Source organism: Mus pahari, chromosome 4 (assembly GCF_900095145.1).
Source record: "Mus pahari chromosome 4, PAHARI_EIJ_v1.1, whole genome shotgun sequence".
Classification (NCBI taxonomy): Eukaryota; Metazoa; Chordata; class Mammalia; order Rodentia; family Muridae; genus Mus; species Mus pahari.
The window spans coordinates 132061578-132082733 of record NC_034593.1 but is presented as its reverse complement, the minus strand read 5'-3'; the positions used below and the strand labels follow the sequence as shown (position 1 = coordinate 132082733).

The 21156-nt window shown below is 42.5% G+C and overlaps 2 protein-coding genes across 3 annotated transcripts in view; one reads left to right on the top strand and one right to left on the bottom strand.

Moving 5' to 3' along the window:
* The window catches only part of Selenof (selenoprotein F), a 29214-nt gene extending 24870 nt beyond the window's left edge, over positions 1–4344 (bottom strand). The window contains exon 1 of the mRNA XM_021196421.2: positions 4240–4344. Coding sequence (XP_021052080.1) covers positions 4240–4314 — 75 coding nt within the window. The 5' untranslated portion in view covers positions 4315–4344. The remainder of the gene's footprint in view (positions 1–4239) is intronic.
* A 507-nt stretch (positions 4345–4851) lies between these two features.
* Hs2st1 (heparan sulfate 2-O-sulfotransferase 1) overlaps positions 4852–21156 on the top strand; it is a 146373-nt gene continuing 130068 nt past the window's right edge. For both annotated transcript variants that reach the window (XM_021195439.2, XM_029537323.1), the window contains exon 1: positions 4852–5303. In XM_021195439.2, coding sequence (XP_021051098.1) covers positions 5180–5303 — 124 coding nt within the window. In that variant the 5' untranslated portion in view covers positions 4852–5179. The remainder of the gene's footprint in view (positions 5304–21156) is intronic.

Here is a 21156-nt window from a genome sequence, read left to right as displayed (position 1 = left end):
AGATACTAATGCTCATGCCAGCAAGATTCTGCTGAAGATTCACGTAGTTCTTGTGTGGGGAAGTACCTATGTGCAGTTTTCTGTTTCTCCACTAGGATTACATTTGGGGTGCTTGCTAGCTGTTGTTGTCCAGTCTTGTACTGTGCACCCTTCAGAATTGGGCACCACAAATCAGCTGGTCTCAGCCATTGTTAAATCAACAGCAAATAGACTAACCTCTGGAATTCAATGATGCATCATGGTTAGATCAGTAATGAGAAAAATACCAACAACCGTAACTGTGCCATCCACTGCTCACAAGATACATGGAGAAGATAGTCAAGCTGAACAAAGGACTGCAGACCAGTTCTGAGGAGCTTCGTTAAAGAGCTCCTTCAGGTCACACTATAAAGCACTGTTCTAATCTCTACACATGATCAGAATGTATCTCCAGGTTAAGTCATTTGCTATTATCTCATCTGTCATCTCACACAAACACTGTTATGCATGCACTGCCACTAACTTGAAATTAGAGGTACTTAGAGGTGCAGACACTGAAACAACTCTCAACTGAAGTATGAGCCAAGCCTCCACTTCAAGGTGTCATGAGGTGGCTTTATTCCTTCCTGCGGTTTCAAAGCCGCACTGTGTGACTTTCACCCCTGAGAAGTGCCTAGTTTACGTGGTCTTTTCCCCAATTGTAAAATCCAAGAATTTGCCTAACATTTTTGTATTCCCAATAAATTCTACCCACCCCTTTCCATTGCCAAGGGTTCTGTTTCTTATAAACACTAGTCATTACAAACAGCAAGCACCACCACAGGGAGTCATGGCATTTGAGGTGACCTCCTGCGGTCTTTACTTTGGGAACTAACCATGGTTTATCACCACTTCACAAGCTGCCTTTACAATGATCCTTAAAGATGGGAGGAACCTGGAGGCTGTTTATACTTCACAGGCTACAAGTGGAGACAGGAAACTGAAGGGAGATGGTGCCTATGTTCCGTTTGGCTGCACCCTGATCGGCAGGAGAAATGGAGGGTGGAGGACAATGATCTGGTTAAGATAAGTGAAACATGGGGTTATAAACTAGTATAAGAGAATATGAAAGGGAGAAGTTAAGACTTTGTAAGTTCTGCTTTTTGGTCCATCTTTTGAGACAGTCTTGGTATATAGCCTGGGCTGGATTATAACTTACTACATGTAGCCAGGTTAGTCTTAAAGGTCTGATTCTCCCATTTCAGCCCCCCTCCCCCATGCTGTGATTACAAACAGCAGGTCAGATTACAAGAGGCACCACCATGCCTGGCTCTCACTTTTTAAGTCTGGGAAGTAGATGAAGTTAAACATTGTATTCTGGGTAATCACAGAGAAAAACAGAAAATTAAGAATCAGAGTAAATCAATCTGATTTAGATGATAGTTATTAAAAGTTAAAATTTGAAAACATTTACCTAATGTTCTTTTTAAAATTTAAAACTAAACAGCACGGTGTCATGGAGAGAGAGAAAGAGATAGATTATAAAAGATGTTTTGGAGAATACTTAAATGAAATAATATAGTTCTGACTAATGACCTATGGTCTTATTTGCATTTTATTTTTCTAAGATAGTATGTACTTATTTGTGGTCCTCATTCACAAATAACAGAGTGAAGCTGACACTTGCCCTAAAAAGGTTTCATTCTAGTACTTAGTATCTAGTACTTAGTATCAGAATCAAATAACTACCAGGAAAGGTTTTCCAGTGTCAACTAAGGTCGAACCCAACATCTGGATTTCAGCATAACACTTCCATCAGTACAGAGTCAATGACACTTCCAGTTGGGGCCACTTGTAACAGACCCATAGGAAGTTAACTGGACTTGAGGGTGAATAATGACTTACAAGTAGGTGCCATCTGTCCAGGATATCAGACCTTTGCTTGTAGATGCCCTAGTTCACTCATGAAACATTCCACTTAGATGTCAAGGTACTGTATTTCCCTCCATGTATGTCAGTACAGACAAAAAGTAATCAGGAACGGGCACTTAAGGTTAGCACACTGGGAAAATGAAGTTTCAAGAAACAATAGGCAATTGAAAGGTACCTGAGAGATCAGGTACTGACCACCACTGACACTGAATGGCTTTAGTTTCCCAGCAGAGAGACTGATTTCCTGGGGGAGATAAATTCTTAGCTGAAAACTGAAGGCTGAAGGGTGGCAAGATGTCTCAGTGGGTAAAGATGCTTGCCGCCAAGCCTGAGGACCTGAGTTTGATCCTTAGAACCCACATGATGGAAGGAGGTTCAAATGGTAACTAGATGACAATCATTTTTATGGGTGTAGGGGAGACAGCTTCTCAGAGAACAAACTACATGAAATTCACTAGAGCAAGTGTCTCCAGCATATCCCAGCCGTTGTGCTCTCCCAGTAGAATAAGCAAACACCAGGAAATAAGACCACTTGCTCAGGAATGTTTAAAGACAAACTCTACCTTAAAAGCAAGTGGGAGTTTTTAAGCACAATAGTTTTAAATTTCAGAGATGTTACTCTAGATGGTAAGGACAGAATGAGAAAGAAATCAGATGTGGCAACCAGTTAATGAATCATAGGCAAGTGAATCTACTGGCCTAAATAACCAAACTCAACTCAATCCAGAGAATCGAATAGAACACACTTCTAACCTGGGCAATAAGGAAGTTGATAAAGGCAATTTTTACTTAAGAGTCTCAATGCAGAATGAGGCAATTCAAAGAAAAACCAGTGGGCTGTTATTTTCAAGAAGAAAGGTCTCATAGTATTGAGCTGGTTTTCAGGTATATTTAGGAAGGAAGACTAAGAAAGGCTAGGTAATTGCCAGTATACGCAGTACACAGAGTAAGGAAGGAGTCAGCAAAACATCTGAGTTTGAGGTTGGATTGGGTAGACAACCACCACAGCATACAGCTACCTGTTATGTAGCCATAAGTTTTTCCTATTCTAGTCCCAGCATGTACAGACATTTCTTTGCAATGCAATTCTGTCACTCTTCCCATACGGCTGTGGCGTTGGGAAGAGTTGTTCACCTGTGGCGTGGTCTGGGGACTTACTTTGACAAGTCTAATGTGATGGAGTTTGGATCTATTACCCAGTGGGAGGACCTGGCCTCCCATTTTTAGCCTTGTCTCCCAGGAGGGATGTGCGATTTCCATGGCAAGGTCTTAGGAGGCTTTTGCTCTTTTGGAGCATTGTCCTGAGACTGCCGTGAACAATAACAGTCTATTGACTGGGAGATGAGATGAGCAGCAGAACTGAGCGGTCAGTTAATGTCACTGACTAGGACTACAGTACTTTTGGGCTTTTAGTTAACCAACCAGCTCAAACAGTGCATAAGTGAGGGAACTGCTTCACCAACATAAAGGATGATTGTTTAAAAACATTGATTGGCGAGGGGGTGGGGACAGGTATTTACAAAGCCATTGCCTTCAGAGATTTAGAAGATAGTTTGAAAACATTACTCCTTTGTTACTTTTGGTAGTGGTAACACATTCGTACGACTACAATGCGAGGAAAAAGCAAACAATTTACTTATGTTTCCAGTACAGAAAGTTTAAAGGGATGTTTTCTAAGTGTTTTCTGAAGTACCAGATGTCTCAAAACAACATTGTATTGCAATGTAAGACCCCAAGAATCCACTCTTCGGACAAAGAAAAGCAGAGACGTTTGCGAACTACTAGATCTACGAAGAACAGAGTATTTAGTATAATCTTACAGTATAATCTTAACTTTCCAAAATCTTGGACAAATCACTTAAATATCCTTAATACAAGACATGTAAATATGGGGGGAAACTTCCATAGAGGGATTTACCAAAAATACAGTTGTTTCACGAGTAGCTAAGTCAGTCAAAACCAGGTTTTTTTTTTCCTTTCAGAACCCGTGCCTTCTTGTTAACGAAGAAAAACGCTTGTCTGGACCAAACCCTTTTGAGGTTTGGGAGTTTGTAAGCAGCGGTAGTTTCACTCACTTGTGCCTCACTCAAAGAAACGTCCCTCCTTTCTAAGCGTTGCTGACTATGTACCCACTGTACTCTGAAAAACCGATCTTAGCTGCCTGAAGCGAGGAAGCACCGCCTCCAGAGCTCCGGCTGGAAGTCTGCCACGTTTCATTTCGGATGGAAGCGACCGCTAAGGCAGCCCGTTCCACGGGCGGCTCCCACGCGTGGCCCCGGGTTTGCCCTTCCACATTCGCGCTCTCCGACGACCGGCCTGGAGGCAGCCCCAGAGGCGGTCCACACTCACCGCTTGAAACGCAGTCGCCAGCAGCAAGCGCAGCCCCAGAGCGGGCCGCAGCCACCCACCCTGTCCTGCCGCCATCCCTGCGATCTGCCGTCAATCTTCAGGTGCCTGAGGACCCCTGTGCCGGGGACGTCCACTGCACTGCCTGACGCGAAACCCGCCGCGAAAGGCCACTGCTACGAGCCTATTATCCCACAAAGACGAGTGTTAGTTAGGCGACCACAGGAGCCTGTAAGTGATCGATTGTTAAACAGTCCTCGGGTTTTTTTTTTAGAGATTCAAATCAGGCATTTTCCTAAACTCCCCACACCGGGGCTTCTTATTCACGACGTTCCATCGGCTAACCACGAAGCCCCAGCTCGTCCATCAGTAGCCCCGCCTCCTCCGGAGTTTACCCAATCGGACAACGCCTCGCTTGAGTCCCGTGACAAGGAACTCAACCGTAAATCGAACCGAAAGGGCGAGAAACGGCCTCTCTTCGGACCAATGAACGCCACTGTACCGGAGGATGGGGGTGGAGCCTCTGGTTGCCGGGCAGCGTGCGTCAAGGCGTGCGCGTGGTGGCCGAGGGGGAGGGGAGGGGGCGGGCCGAGGGCGGCGCAGCCGCAGCCGCAGCGCCACCGGAGGAGCGCGCGACCGCGAGCGACCGAGGGAGGGAAGGGAGGAAGCGAGGCAAGAGGGCGTGCGGCCGCGGGGTCCCGAAGCCAGGCGGTAGCGACAGCGGCAGGAGGGCGCCAGGGCCGTCGAGTGGGCCGGGGAGAAGCGTGCACCAGGCGACCGGCGCTGGCTCCCGCGGGCGGGAGACCGGAGAGGAGGAGGGGGTCGCTGCGGCGCGGCAGTCCGCGCAGCTCCCGGGTCGGGGTCTCCTCCCGGCGCTTCGGTCGCTCTCGGGGCCCCGCTCCCCGCCCCCCGCGGTATGTCTTGATCGCGAGCGGCGGGTTTCATGGGGCTCCTCAGGATTATGATGCCGCCCAAGTTGCAGCTGCTGGCGGTGGTGGCCTTCGCGGTGGCGATGCTCTTCTTGGAGAACCAGATCCAGAAGCTGGAGGAGTCCCGGGCGAAGCTAGGTGAGGCAGCGGAGCGGTGCGCTGGGGCCGGGCTGGCGGGTGGGCATTGCCGGCTCTAGCAAGTGGGCTTCCGCAGGGGGCCTCGGAGAGCCCCGAGAGCTGGGACCCGGGCACGTCGAGCTCCCGCCACTGGGGAGGGAAGCTGGGCTGACGAGCTGCACGCGCGAGGTCTCTGGCCAGAGGGCTGCCCCGTCGGCCCTCCACGGAGAGAGGGGACCCAGGTCTGCCAGGAGCTGTTGCTGCCGGAGGACAAGAACGCTCACTCTCTTCCAAATCGTTCTGCAAAGCCTCAGTCATGTGCAGAGATGGGGACTGGAATTTGAATTAGGGGCACCTGGGCACAGGATCCTCTGGGGATGGTGGTCGAGGGGAGATTCATCGCGGGGAGATGGGCAGAAATGGAAGGAGACTCTGGGAATGATGGGGAGTGAAAGCGGCTCACCGTCGTGAGTGGCAGGCATGCCTGAGCCTAGGGCGGTAAGGGACCTCAGAACTGACAGCTTAGGTAGGCTGGCCGTGTGGGACAACGGAGCCGATGGTGGTATGGAAAGGAGACATCTGGGGGACTGAAGTTCTTTATGAGTGACGCTAAACTGGTTGATTTGGGCTTCAGAGTAGGGTCGTAAGTTTAGGCTGATTGCATGTACAAAAGGAACGTTGAGGGTTTGGAATTGCAGGGTTTACCTTGTGCAGGGAAAGGAGTGGGGAGAGCTAACAACGTGGGTATCTTAAAGCGTCTCTCCCAGTGCCGGAATGGGAAAGGGTGCTTGAAACACAAAATTGGAGTGCGAACTTGTGCAACAGCAGTCGAAAGCCCGGATAGTCGGTGCTTCCGGATAGTGGAGAACTTTGGTATTTGGAAGTGTTTTGGAGACAGAGACTTAATTATTGACGCGTTGTGATTTAAAAATGTACGTGACACTTGAAAATCAGCTCAGAGAATGTCATTTGAATATGGGAAGCAGCTTTTGCCTACACTTTGACCTAGCCTGTTTCTTAAACACGATTTAAAGTTACCTTGAGGAACAGCTAGATGCAGATTGGGGGTGTGGATTAATTTTCAAGAAAAGAAGTACCAGAAAAGAGTTTAAATTTTATATATAGTAGGTAATCCCAAGTTTTTGGTAGATTTTACAGAAGCCTTGAACACATTTTAAAGAATAGTTTTATAAAAGCAAGAATCATTTGATTGATGTCCAGCTCGGTGTGAAAGAGAAGCCAAAGGTACTTCCAGTCCTCATTTCTAGAGTGAAATTTGAAGAACTATTGAATGTATGTGCTAGATTTAAAAAGGTCTTATATGCTAAAAGTTACTCAGTTTAAATATTGAAGGTTGAACAGTATATACCTTTACCTTTCACGTGGCTCATCTGTACAACATTTACAGTCAGAGTCTGGCCTCATGCATGATCCAGTTTTACAGGAAAAAAGTGACTCATCTTACAATAAATTAAAAGTTGTTAAAATGAGCACTTGCATTTATTATTTCTTCTATTGGTTTTTGGAATCCTCAAGATGTAGAGGCTAAACCTGATTGAATGTGATGATTGTCTTCCTTACCTAACAGTTTCTTCTGAAGAAAGACTGCCACCTGAAGAAGTGTAGGAGTTAAGTTACCTGAGGATATAGAACACCACAGGTAGAACCATGGGTATCCTCATGGTTTTCATAAAAGGAAAAAAGAAAAAAAAAAAAAACACAAAAAAACCCTGTCAGGAGTAAGAGCGTCTGAATGAGTATCTATAGGGAAACAGTAATTATGTGCCAGGATAATAATTCTGACAGATAGGCCAGGCCTGTAGTTCCAGTACTGTAAAAGCTGACATCCCAGAATGGTGAGTTCAAGACCAGCATGTGCTGCTGCATAGCACTGACCCGTCTTAAAGAAAAAAAAGAAAAAATAGCTTTCAAAGTAACCCAGAAATGCCAGCATGACATATAACTTTATGTCAGCTCATTAATCTTCTGATTAGATTTTTTTGTAAATATTTTTATTTTTGAAAGACCCAAGTGTTATGTTATGTTGCCCAGGCTAGACCAGAACTCCTGGCCTCAAAATGTTCTTCCTTCTTCATCCTTGAAAGAAACTGTAAATGCCCTCCACCATACTTCCTTCTCACTCCCACCCCCTTATAAAACCAGTGTTGCTTAAAAGGCAGTACTGAGACACTGGCCGTTACCCAGACTCCCCAGGAAAGAGACAAAAGACTCAGGCTGTGACTAGATAACTGTCGTCTGTGATATTCTTATCTCATCTTCCAAGAACTCCAGAGATAACTATTTTTCAAATACAGAATAATCCTTAAATTATATAGTTAGGCCAGGATTGTATCACTAGTAAGTAACTACTGGTGGAGTCAGAATTGGAACTCAGGTATGTTTGCTTCCTAATTGAGGACTTCTGTAATTACACAAGCGGTTTGAGCCTTTGTACTGACATTATACTGCAGTTGAGCTCTTTGAATAGCATTTATAAATTGTGTTATCGATGCATATATTGCTGAGAATGAATATCGTTCTGAGAAAACTCAATTTCTGACACAAAGGAATTGGTTTAATGCCTTGCCCTTTGCTTATACCCATGTAATGAACGTAATTATATTACTCAGTGAAATGGGCTGAAATAGCTTGTTCCTGCTATTGAAGAAGAAAACCTTTGGTTGTTTGGTGTAATTGTAAGATGCAACATTAAAAAGCATTTTTATTTTGGCACTGGAAGGTTATTGAACATTTTACCCTTAAAAATAGTTTTTATAGTTTATTTTTTTGGCTGTAGGAGATTCCAAAGGGTTGTAATGTCTGTTAATGACTGTGATGCAACCTGGTTAAAGTCAACAATATCCTGATGGGGGGATCTATCTCGAATAAAGCAATAGGTGTATTCAAAACTAAGGCATCGTTACTGGCCTCTTGGGAAATTATCTAGATAGGAATTTCTAAAGCTCCCAATATTAGTTTTCTACTTTATAGTCTTTTTTCTTAAAGAAAATATTCCTGCAGCTTATTATATATTATCTTACAACTTGCTTTTTAAAATGTAATATTATAAATCTTTTTCCATGTCATATCGGACATGTTCTGACTTATTCTAATAGCCATATAATATTCCAAATTATGCATGTATCCTAAATTATTATGTCAGTAATAGTTTGTCTCCACAGCTTCCCCACTTTTAAGACTTGTTATTTATTTTCTTGAGATTATAAACAATGTTGCAAGTATCTTTATGTGTCTCTGTTTACCCACTAACCTGATTTTTGAATGGGGGTATGTCTGGGTCAAAGGAAACATGTTCTTTACTAGTGTTTACCCCAAAGGTTAAGGTACTATATATTGCCAGAACACACAAGCACTGCAAGTGCTCAGGTTTAAATTTCTGACACTGTGAGGCTGTGAAATGATACTGTTAAGTCAACTAGTAGTTCCTTAATTTGTAGTTAAGCTTTTTACGTTGTTTATTGCTTTTTACTTGTTCTTGTTCATTTGGATAATTTACTACTTTTTAGTTATTTGGGTTTTTAAATGTTAATGTAAATAAATCATCCGTTCTTTATATCTGCTCTTTTCTAAGTCTGCTTTTGTCTCTCAGCTGTGGTATAATTTGCTTATACAGAAATGTTAAATTTTACACAAATCTTAACAATTTAGGCAAGTAGTTTTCATGTTAAGACTTTGCTGAACCAAGATAGTATATTCTCTGTACTTGAGTAGAATACTTTATAGTTTTTATTTTATATTTGCCCTTTAAACCATTTGCTTATGCACAGAGATTTACTATGTTTTCTGATAATCATTTATGTAAAATGTATTCATAAATAATCTGTTTTTTCTCATGTAAATCTTGTTATTCATATGCTAAAGTTTTGTGTTCTCTTAGCTCAGTTGGTTTCATCTTCCAGTCTTTTTCACTGACCTGAAGTTCTTTAGACTTCAGGAACATGTGTGTGTGTGTGTGTGTGTGTGTGTGTGTGTGTGTGTGTGCGCGCGCGCGCGCGCACACGCGCACATACATATATACACATACATATACATATCAAGATGTGTGAATTTTCTAAAACTATATATAGCTCTCATCAGATTTATAAGGGATGATGTAATTCCCTATACTGGTTTAAAAATAACCGATATTTAATAGTTTAAGCAACCCAAGACAGAACTTTTGAAAACCATGAGCTTCCAGGTCAGACTCTTGGGTGCTGATGCGCTGCTGTAAAAGACACTTGCACACCACGGGTCACTTTCTGAATACAAGCACTCGGACAGCTTAGGCTCAGCTCCAGGCCTTTACTCAGGGTGCATAGGAACCCGTGAGGAGTTTAGGTGGAGATTTGGGTTTAATCTCTTAAGTTACCTCTGTAAACATTCCAGAGTCAGAGAAACACTTGGGGTTCTGAGTTTGTGTTTCGGCCTGTAGCTATTGCATGGTAAATAAAGCAAGCATAGTTTTTGTAGTCGTGTTGACAGGCTTTGGCTCACTGTTGACCATAGTTATGAAGAGCTTTCTCTGGGAAGTTGCACTTGGAAACGGTATTCTGAAAAAAGAAATGCATTCCTAATTTTCTGGCTAGATGGCTGTGTTCAAGACAGTGTGGTTGTAGATCGTATACTTAATTTTCTAGCAAATGTGAAAGAATAGAAGCGAAAATTAATGTAGCCGTGACTCAGAACCATAGATATTAGAAGTTGCTTTCGTGAAGTAGAGCTAGGCCTCTCAAGAGTGTGCCGTTGCTGTTGTTGACTGATAGGACAGGGTTACAAAAGCTGCTTTTCCTACAGAATCAGATGGTTATGATCTTCTTCCAATAGGGCATAAACATTTTAAATAGTATATGTCAATCATTTATGGAGTCACTGTGGGCTTATGGTGTGTTAGGGTATGATCTTTTAAATGAGGACCATAGTTCCATGTAAATTACGTAGTTGTTGCCATTGGTGAAAATTGTTAAGTACTATTTTCTCAAAACTCTATGGAAGAACTAATTCCAGGGTCACCGCTAAGACTGCTGTTTTGGGATTTGGTAGTTTTTGAGAAATGCTTGAAACTGCAGATGGCACCTGTAGGCAAATGAAGCAGCAGCTACAGGTGAGAGGTCTTGGTCATTGGGTTAGCAGGGAAACAGGAAATTTTAGAAATGCTGGTTTTACGCATCACTTACCGAATCTTGCTTAAGATGGCCAGAGATGGAGAGACATCACTTGAAGTAGCTGATCGCAAGGTAATTCTTGTCCCAGTGAGCTTTCTAATAGTTCTTTTTAGCATTTAGTAAAATCAGGTTGATAACAAATATTCAAACACTATTCTCTAGGAAGCACTTCACAAGAGCGGATGTTCAGAAGAATTTGATAGGGGTCACAATAACTTCATTATTTACTGTTTTCTCTCCACCCACAAGTTCCTGCAGTCAATGCCCTCTTTCTGCCTTTTAACTACATGTCAGTGCTCCAGTTGGGTCACGTGTACATCTGATCTTACACTCCCTGTCTCAACACAGTACTAGAAGTTTTCTGTTGTACTGTCATAATCATGCACCTCCCCCCCCCCCAATCCATGCCTCTGACATTCTTCTGGATTCTTTGTGAACGTATTTCTTTCCAAGCCCAAAATTAGAAACCACCCAGCTAACCCTTGTTCCACAACCCTGCTCCCCTTTCCAGAACTCTTTAGAACTCTCTTTAGGTACAGTAGTCACCGTGGCATTTCCTGAATGCTGTTACCATTTGTGTCTTCATCTTAGCGTGTCAACAGAATTGGATACAACTCATCACTTCTTCATAGGCATTGTCTATTGGGGCCCAAGACGCACACTGTTAGTTGTGTGGGCCCTGCATTTCTGTTTCGGGGCCCCCTTTCTTCCTAACTGCTCCGTTTTGAGAGCTTTCTGATTCTCTCAGCTGGTGCTTTATATGTTGACAGTTTATAAGTACAGTATATTTCTAGCTCAGGCCTATTTTCTAGGCATTAGACTTACATAATTCAGCTGCATTGACATTTTAATGGAAGGGGGGTTAACAGACTTTTCAAATTCATTATCTCCAGAACTGATCATATGATCTTTCTGTCCCCATGTCACCCAAACTCAGTTTCTTTCCTTCTCATTTTGACGACAGCCCAGTCCCTTAAGATTCTAAGGTTTCCTGCAACCTTTGCTTTTACTCTGCCGCTAATGTATCAGGAATGTCACATTAGCTTCACTTTAAAGTATTTGTAGACTGAGCCTGATATCTGTCACTTTACTATTTCTGCCCTATTTAAAGATGCTGCCGTCTCTCCTTTGGATCACTGCTCTGTTTTCACTCATCTCTGCTTTTACACTTGCCTTCGCCAGCTCAGTACAACATAAATAAATGAGTCAAATCTTTACCTTTTAAAGGCAGGGTCTCATGTAGCCCAGGCCAGTATCCAACTCATCATATAGCCAAATAGAAGAATAGCCTTGAACTTGTGATCCTCCTGCTTCCACCAGGGATTGCAGAATATCCCCCAAGCCCAGATTTATACAGTACCAGGAATTGAATAATCAAACCTAGGGCTTCCTGTGATCAAGGCAGGCTGACAACTGAGTCTATCCCCAGCCTGAAATTTGAGTTAAATCTTGTATGCAGAACAGGAGAAGATATTTGCAAAACATATATCTGATAAGAGGTTAATGTCTAAGATGTTTAAGGAACTCAGCTCAGTAGGAAGAAATAATCAGATTTAAGTGATCTGAGAAGGTATTTCTCAAAAGAGAATTCCCAATTCTTAGCATATGCAAGAGCACTCAGTATTATTAATTGCCAAGGAAATATGAAATGAGATGCTATCTACATCCCTTAGAAAGACTGCTAATGTAAAGTTGGAAAACAAGTGTTGGGAAATCGTGGAGAAAGGAAAATCTTTATGTTGGTGATGGAAATGCAAATTAATATGTCAGTTTAGAAAATGGGCTCATCAAAGAATGAAACCAGGAACTGTCTCGTAATCCAGTCCACCATTGCTTCTAGGTTCCTAGAAAATGAAGTCAGTGTGTCAAAAAGGTTTCTGCGTCATCCTGGCTATTGGAGAGCTATTTACTGCTGTAGATATATGAAGTCAACCTTAGGGTCCATGGATGAATGGATAAAACAACATTGTCACACATGCACAATTGAGTGCTATTTAGACATGAAAAGAAAGCAAGCGTGGCGTTTGCTCCTGTACACAGGAAGAAATGAGGTTAGGTCGGATAAGCCAAGTACGGCCAGCAAGCACTGCATGATCCCAAGTATGTGTGGAATCTGAGAAAGCTGAACTCAAGGAGAGCAGAGGGTGGAGTGGAGGGTACCAGGACTGGAGTTTGAGGGTTAAGGCTTGGGGATATATTTAGAGAACAGAAATGTTTGCATACGTGGGAAGACTAAGTTCACAATTCTGGTCACAACGTGGTAACTATGTATCAGTTAAACGTTCTGTGCTGGCTCACAGTCTGAGGCACTGTCCCTCATGGTGGAGGCAGCTGATCAGACCCACAGCCAGGAAATAGCCATGAGTGCCAGTGCTCAGGTTGCCCTCTCCTTGCTCTGTTCAGGATTCCTCAAGGACTAGCACTCCTCACAGCTATGGCCCTAATCTAGATAGTCACTCAATGGCAGCTCAGAATCCAGCATATCCAGGGACCCTCCGGGGAGAGGCACATTTAATCTACATGATCCCTCATCTGATACCTACAGGCTTGTCTCCTGGTGATTCTAGATCCTAGCAAGCTGACAGCAGTGACTATAACCTTGTGACTATAGTGAATGGCAGTGTATTGTATACTTACAAATTTGTTAATAACCCAGATAGGTCATAACAGAAAATAAGTGTGAAGTATGGCATGCAGTTTGGTGGCTTGAGTTAGCAGTTTTACAATGCTTTGAACAAAAAATATAGAGTTGCACGTATCAATTTAAAATGTACTGTAAGCCTCTGATATGTTAGTGTGTATCTGTAGTCCCATTTGCTCGGGATAGTGACACAGGAGGCTTGCTTAAGATGTGTTTAAGCCCTGCATGGGTGACACAGAGAAACTCTGATGTATCTGAGTTTACATATGTATCTGAGAATACATAGATGAGAACAATTTTCAAAGAAAATGATAAACTTTCTTGGCATTCAAGTGAGTGTGAGGAAGTTTATTCTGTTACAAGAGGTGTGTGCTCTCCGTGTCCGCGGTGCTATTCAGGCCTCTTTGGCTTGTGATTTTCTTTCTGCTTAATTTGTCCTGTCAGATTTTTAATTCTTTTTGGTGGTTGTGGATAACTGTCTCTTCTTTCAGTTCATTTTTGCTTAATCTATTTTGAGGTACTGCGATGAGGTGTGTAAATGTCTAAGGATTGTGTCTTTGTAGCCAGCCTCTTTCAGTATGAGTAACTCCATCCTTGTTAATATCCTTTGCTCTGGGACAAGTGTACTTGTGGGAGAAGCCATCCCCAAGCAACAGCATTGCGGGGTAGTGTGTTCTTGCTACCCTCACCAGGCTAGCTCCTGGATTTTGAGCTTCCTAGGCTTCACGAGTTTGAGGAAGTAAGATTCCCTTTAGAGATTATCCAGTCTCAGGGGTTTTGTTGTAGCAACACAAATTGGTCCAAGTCAGATGTTTGCTTTGTGTGATGTAAATGTAGATGCGTTTCTTTTGATGGGTGTCAGTGTGGTGTGTTTCCCTGTCTTGTTATTGGAAGCCAGAGGGTGCAATGGGACATCTGTATCATTTGCTTCTCAACATTTTTTAAAATCCTTTTTTCATATGTTTGAGTATGTACTGTCGAGCCTGTGTGTATTTATATAATGCATGTGTGTGTGTGGGTGCACATTTGTGTACAGGTGCATGTTTAGATTGTGTGCATGTACATGTGGGTGTAAAGGGTTAATATTAAGAATCCGCCCTTCTATAGGCTATTGCTTCTTTTGAGTCAGGTTCTCTTAGTCCTGAGGCTCACAGATTCGGCTGGTTTTACCACCCAGCACTAAAAATACCCCATCTTTTCACTTTGGAGGCTGGGATTACAGGTGGACCATGGTGTCTACCCAGGATATCCAGGGGTTCTGGTGATCTGAACTCTGGTCTGCTTGCTTGAGCCATTTCCCTGTGCCTCCGCCTTAGTGTTGCAGATAGGATTTGTAGTAGGCAAGTTTCTCTAGAGGAGCAGAACTGAGAGAATGTGTGTGTGTGAATACACACACATGCACACATCTACATACACATGCACACACACATCTACATGCACACATCTACATACACACACATGCATACATACACACATACATGCATCTGTACAGATATATGTATAATACATATATACATGGGTTAAAAAGGGATACATTAGAGTGGCTTACAGGCTGTGATCTCACTAGCGCAACAATGGCTGTCTCCCGACGGAAGGGACGAGAATCCAACGGTTGTTGAGTTCACAAGGCTGGTATTCAGTGTATCTTGGAATCCTAACGAAGTAGATAATGATACCAGCAAAGGAATACCTTAGCGGCGAGGCAGATGAACTTGCCGACAGAGTGAGGCAAGCAGTCATGCTCTAGAAGCTTCCTTCCATCACGTCTTTTTTGAGGGCTGCTACCAGAAAGCGTGGCCCAGATTTAGAGTGGGTCGTCTACCACAAATGATCCAATCAAGCAAAACCCTCACGGTGGTGCCCAGCTGCTTGGGTTAGTTGACGCCAGATGTGGTCAGGCTGACAACCAAGATTACACATCATAGGGTGCCTCACTGAACCTGTAGGTCTGTGTTTTGCTATACTGTCTAACCAGTGAGCCCTGGGCTCTGTCTGTCTTCCTTCCCAGTTCTGGGCACTTGAGATGTCTGTGGCTGCACTCACCTTTAATCTGGGGACTGGGAATCAAACTCAGGTCTTCATGTTTTCTCAGTAAGCACTTTCCCTTGATACATCTTAGACACTTAAAGATTGGTTGTAGGCAGCATATAGTTGAATTTTGCATCAAATTTTACAATCTCCTCTGTAAGTGGAATGTTTAAAGCATTTGCTTTTGATGTAATTCTTGATGTTGTTGCCTTTAAATCTCTGAATTGCCTTTGGTTTCTTGTTCCATCTGTTCTTTCACTGTTTCTGGGTTTAGGCTGAACGCCGGCCTCCCTGCCCCCAGTTTTCTCATTGGCTGAGACACTAGCACTGCTTTGTGTGTGTGAATGTGGTTTCTTTATGAATTATGGTATAATATGTACCATAAAATTTGTTAAAATTGTTAATACATCTGCAGTACATTATTTTTGCTTTAAGTAACTGATTATCTTTTATGAAGATGCAAACATTCTTTAAGCGTTTTAAGTTTTACTTGTGTATTTACTGTTCTTGGTGTTTCTGATTCCTTTGTGTTCATGCGGATTTTCATTTTTCTTTCATCTGATGAGATTTTTATATCATTGCTTGCACCGAAGAATCTGGTCTGAATTCTTTTCATTTTTGTATGTCTGTAAAAGCATTTACTGCCTTGATGTTTGAAAACATTTTTGCTGAGTACAGAGGTCAAGGTTAATGTGTTTTGTCAGAGCTTTGAAGATTTGGTTTCACGGTCTTGGCTATGATTTGTATTTTGTTCCACTGTATGTAATACATAGCTTTCTCTTGTTGGTGGCTTGTGTGGTTTCTCACTTAATTTTAAGTGATTTGATTATCATGGCCTTTGCTGTTGCTTCCTGTGGTTCAGGTATGAAATATTCTCCCCTAGCCCATGTGTTGAGGACTTGGTACCCAGTGCCGTGTTTAGAGGTGTGGCTTTTGGGGAGAGATTAGATCGAGAGTTCTCTACCAGACAAGTAGAGTGGTTAATCTACCAATGGTTTCAGTTTGATGGACGTATTGGAGGTGGTGGGAACCAGAACATCAGGCTTCTTGGGGCATATGCACTGTGGGGTCAGGAGTTAGTGTGAGCCTTGAGAGGTTGACCTTGTTCTGGCTCTCCCCTCTATATCTCTGTTCCATGGCTACTGAGAGGTGCCCAGCCTTGCTCTCCCATGCCTGCACGTTAATGTGCTTCAGTCCAGGCCCAGAAGAGTGGAGTCAGCCAGCTATAGGCTTCAGCCTCTAAAGCCTGAGCCAAAAAAATTGTTTCTTCTAGTTTGTTTTTCTCAGATGTTTTCACAAGGATGCAAAGTTGACTAAGACCCTTGAGGTTTGTTGGACTTTTTTGGACATATGGATTTATAGTTGATATTATGCTTGCATATTAGGGCTGCTATTCTTCTGTGTTCTTTCCCCTCTCCTTCAGAAACTCATATGTGTGTTAGGTTGCATGGACTTGTCCAGAGCTCAGTGATGTATGCGCATTTCCCCAGACATTTTAATATTTGTTCTTTTAAATTGCTTTGGTATTGTCTTCTGTACTGTATAATCTGCCTTTAATCCCAGACAGTACACCCCTTTCCCTACCAATTCTAGAAGTTCAGTTTGGATGATTAATAAATTGTTTTCTGTTTACATCCTTAAGATGTGCTCACTTTCCTGTATTTTCTTTAACAAATGGAATGTTGTTATAATTCCTCCTTGTTTATTAAATCTGCCTTCCCTGTCATTTCTGAGGTTCTTTTTATGGACTGGCATCTCTGTTTCTTATGAAAAAGACTTTCTTACCTCTATCCAAACTATCCCGATGATTTTTAACTAGGAGCCTGGCATTGTGAATTGTATTCTGTTATATATTGCGTATTTCCATATTTTTGTAAATACTCCTAAGCTGCATTTGGGGGGCATGTTCAAGTTACCTAGAAACAATTGATTTTTTGTTTGTTTGTTTTGGTTGTGTAGGGGGGATTACTGTAGCCTTTAATCTACAGCTGACTCTGCCCTGAGCAAAGGCAGTATCTTTGTTACCTCCTCAGAATTCTCTGTAATGTTCTGTGCATTGCAAGAGTTTCCCGTGTAGCCTACAGGAGCATTGGTTAAGACCTTCACCCGCGTCTTGACTTGAATGCGTCGTCGCTAGTTTCTTCTCAGCCTTACACTGCCTGGTCTTCTGCTCATTCTGAAGTTGAGTCCTCCTTAGTACTCTCACCAGCAAAGTCACTGCCACAGTTTCCCTGAGCTCCACCTCCTGATTTCCCCTCCCCTCCCCTCATCCTCCCTTCCCGCCCCCTCCCGCCTCTTCTTTAGCTGAAAAGTCGTCCAGCAGAGTGATTTGCCACAGAACACTTCAAGCTTTTACCTAGTTGGCTTGCCCTGTGTACCTGTGGAGGAGATGAGTGGGACCCCTGGAATCTGGGAAGATAGAAAGAACCCTGGGGCAGGAGATCACCAGTAAGTCAGAAGTCAGGCTCTCCCTGTGACCCAGCTCAGTCAGGGAGATGCTGCCGACTTGGTAAGTAGAGTCCGAAAACATTTGGTGAGAGGGGCCCTCACAGAGCTTCTTTAGACAGACTTGAGAGGAAGCCTCTGGACCAAAAGATCAAAGGAAGGCGGCCTCTCCTCTCCCTTTGTTTTGTCTTGTAGGCTTTTTATAAAAAAGCTCCTCCTGCCTGCTGATGCAGCCCAGTGGGCTACTTTGGACTCCTTAATTAAACTCGGAGTTGAAATCTCCCTCAAGTCCTACGGTCTGAAAACTCTTTTCAGTCTTAACAGAAGTTCCACCTCATTTCCCTTCTCTGAAAATCACCATCCTACACTGATTTTTTGTTTAATATCTAATGTCTGAAACTGTTTATTATATTTTATCCACTGTTTTAAAGTAAGAGAACCTGTGTTTCTGTCTTGGTGAGAGGTGAGAGTTAGGTACATCTTGGTGTATTCCCAGGTTGTCTTAGGATAAATTAGTAAAGTAGGGTAATCATTGTCATAATTTACAACTAAAGCCAAAGTTATACACTCAAGAAGAGTGAGCCCTATTTTGGTCTTTTAAGCCGTGTGCTGAGTCTCTTTGTAAATTTCAAGCTCAAAGGCAGAGGTAAGACCTATTCATAGCCCAACTTCACTTCTTGTATGAACGGAACATGAGTTAGTTCATGTAAGTGCTATCAGTTTTATATTCTGACCTCAGGAACCAGCTAATTGGATTCCTTAGACACAGATGAGTCCAAGATGGAGATTTTCAGACTATCCTGGGAAGCACTTGGGTCAGGGAGGGTCTCTGCTTTTCCTGGGAGAGTGGCTTATTGCAGGATATGGGAAGGTGACTAGTTTTCTTCAGAGATGGCGTTTCTGCCTTCCTTTGGTAATGGTAATTCCAGACTCAGTAGTAAGGTAGGAAATCTTAGAAGACGGTGGTGCCAGCTACAGCCAGTGTGCGTTAATTGTCATACTGTATAATGACCATTGTAGCTGATATGCTGGACATACAGAAAACACACGTGGGTTATCTTAAGGAAAACATTATTATAGTTCTCAGATGCTCAACATTGTGACATAATTCTAGACAAAGATAGAGTGTATCAAACATGTGATTATGATCGTGTCAAGGATGGTGCTTTTTAAACTGGTATTGTTGGGTCTCTCAGTTGGAAGGTGGAGTTTGAAGTTGTGTATTGGTTTGGTATTTATGTAGCAGTTTTAACATTCCATTTATAGGGCTAGAGAGATGGCTCCGCAGTTAAGAGCACTGACTGCTCTTCCAGAGGTCCTGAGTTCAAATCCCAGCAACCACATGGTGGCTCACAACCATCTGTAATGGGGTCTGGTGCTCCCTTCTGGTATATCTGAAGACTTATATATTATTTATATATATATATATATATATATATATATATATATATATATATATATATATATATAAAAGATTGCATTTATAGGCTAAGTTAAATCTACTTTCCTGTCTATCCCAGTACAGTTTAGAATGGGTCCATTAGTATTGTCCTATTTTTCCCTAAGTTTGCAACATAGTTAAAAATATGGTAAGCACCAAGAGGACTTCAGACACCCTAGAGGTGTCTGTTGGGAAAGGGGACTCTTCTGTTGGCAAACATGTCAGGGCTTGTTCCCTGTGGCTGTGAGCATGTGCTGCTTCAAACCAACTTGGCACATGATAATCTCTGAGCATACATTGTTTGAGTTGGGATAATGAATGACTTAGACATGTTATACTCTGGTATGTATTTTCAGTGCTTTGAAGGAAAACACTGTGTGAAATGGGTCAGTCAGTCTAGTATTTTTGTGCTAAATGGGTGACTAGGTTTTGGCTTTGTCATCAGGAGCTCTGGGATAAACACTCCTTTGCAATGTGTTTTCCAAAGAGTGCAGGACGTACTATACCTTTTACTTTCATAATGACCTTAAATTTTTTTTTAGAACTAGCTATATAGTATACATATATCAAAAATCTTGCTGACTTATGGGTTTTATTCAGTATCTGATAAAGCCTAAATTCTACACTCATCCTAAGAGCTGAGTAGTTGATTAAGGCTCTCTGTTGTTCCTTTGGGTTCTAAGGTACGATGCAGAAACACTTAGTTCTTAAATATTCAGTGATGAGAAATACTGGCATGAGATTTGGAGCTTGGAGTAAAATTGAATTATTAGCTTAAACTATAAATCCTAGAGCCTGAAGTGACAGCATGCATGCCCACGGTCCACGCTCTAGGGAGCTAAGAGAGGAGGACTGCAGGGCCCCGCCCCCGTAAGGGGAAAGTCTTTCCTCAGCTTTTCTGGTCACTTGCTGCTTTACCTGAGTGGACAGTGGTCCAGCAGTCAGTTTTGACACTAAGATTCTTGATCAAATGATGCACACTTGTGGATACCCTGTGTTCGGATGCTAAGAAGCTGCCTCCAGTTTCCAGCATTTTCATCTGCAGCACAGTTTTAATGCCTTTTAATGGAACATACTCAGGTCTTTCATAAAATGTGGGATGTTCTTGGTGTATTGTATATCCTTGGCAGAACACCAAGTTAGGCTAATCGTTTCTTCCATAGAAGAGCTAATTAGGAATACTGGCTTGACATGATCTTAGGTGTGTTTTAATAGCTTCTTCATTTTATTAAATTGGCTTAAATAAAAACCACTCACCATTGCACTCAAGGACATAAATTCTTATGCTCATGTTTTGAAGGTTGAAACAAATAGAAGAAGCAAACAGCCCTGTGTGCTGATAGTGCAGCTCCTGGAATAGGTTTCCTAGTGTGGGAAATGAGAGACTTGTGTGACCTTTGCTACTGACGGACACTGGCAGTTGGTTGTGGAGTGTTGGTCAGATTTAGTAATCAGCCTGTCTGGGGTGACTGATAGATTGGATGACACTAAATGCCCTTTTTCTTTGTCCACAGCTGGAACTGTGTGATTAATCAATCCCGAGACTATTTATTGTCCGTTCTTCCTCATGACTGTCTTAGCTCCCCTTTGGTCCCCTTTTCTTTGTCATGACTCTTCATTCTTTGACCCCTACTTCATTTTTTAAAAGTGGTTTTCAGTTTTCCCTACTGTGACCTTTGAAGATTTATCTTTATACAGAAGTAAGTTGGCTACTGTCATGTACTCTGAATATATTATATTTTTCTTTTAATATACATAAGCATTACTTTTTGGAGTGAATGTGAAGATGTTTGAAAATATGAAATAATATACTTATGTTATTATTAATAGTTATATCAGTGAGCTGGCTCAGTGTATATGGGCATTGCTGAGTCTAAGGACTTCGGCTGTCCTCTAGTCTCTAATGCTGGAAGGGGACATACTCTCTATGAGTCTAAGGACCTCGCTGTCCTCTAGTCTCTAAATGTTGGAAGGGGACATGCTCTCTATGAGTCTGAGGACCTTGGCTGTCCTCTAGTCTCTAATGCTGGAAGGGGACATACTTTCTATGAGTCTAAGGACCTCGCTGTCCTCTAGTCTCTAATGCTGGAAGGGGACATACTTTCTATGAGTCTAAGGACCTCGCTGTCCTCTAGTCTCTAATGCTGGAAGGGG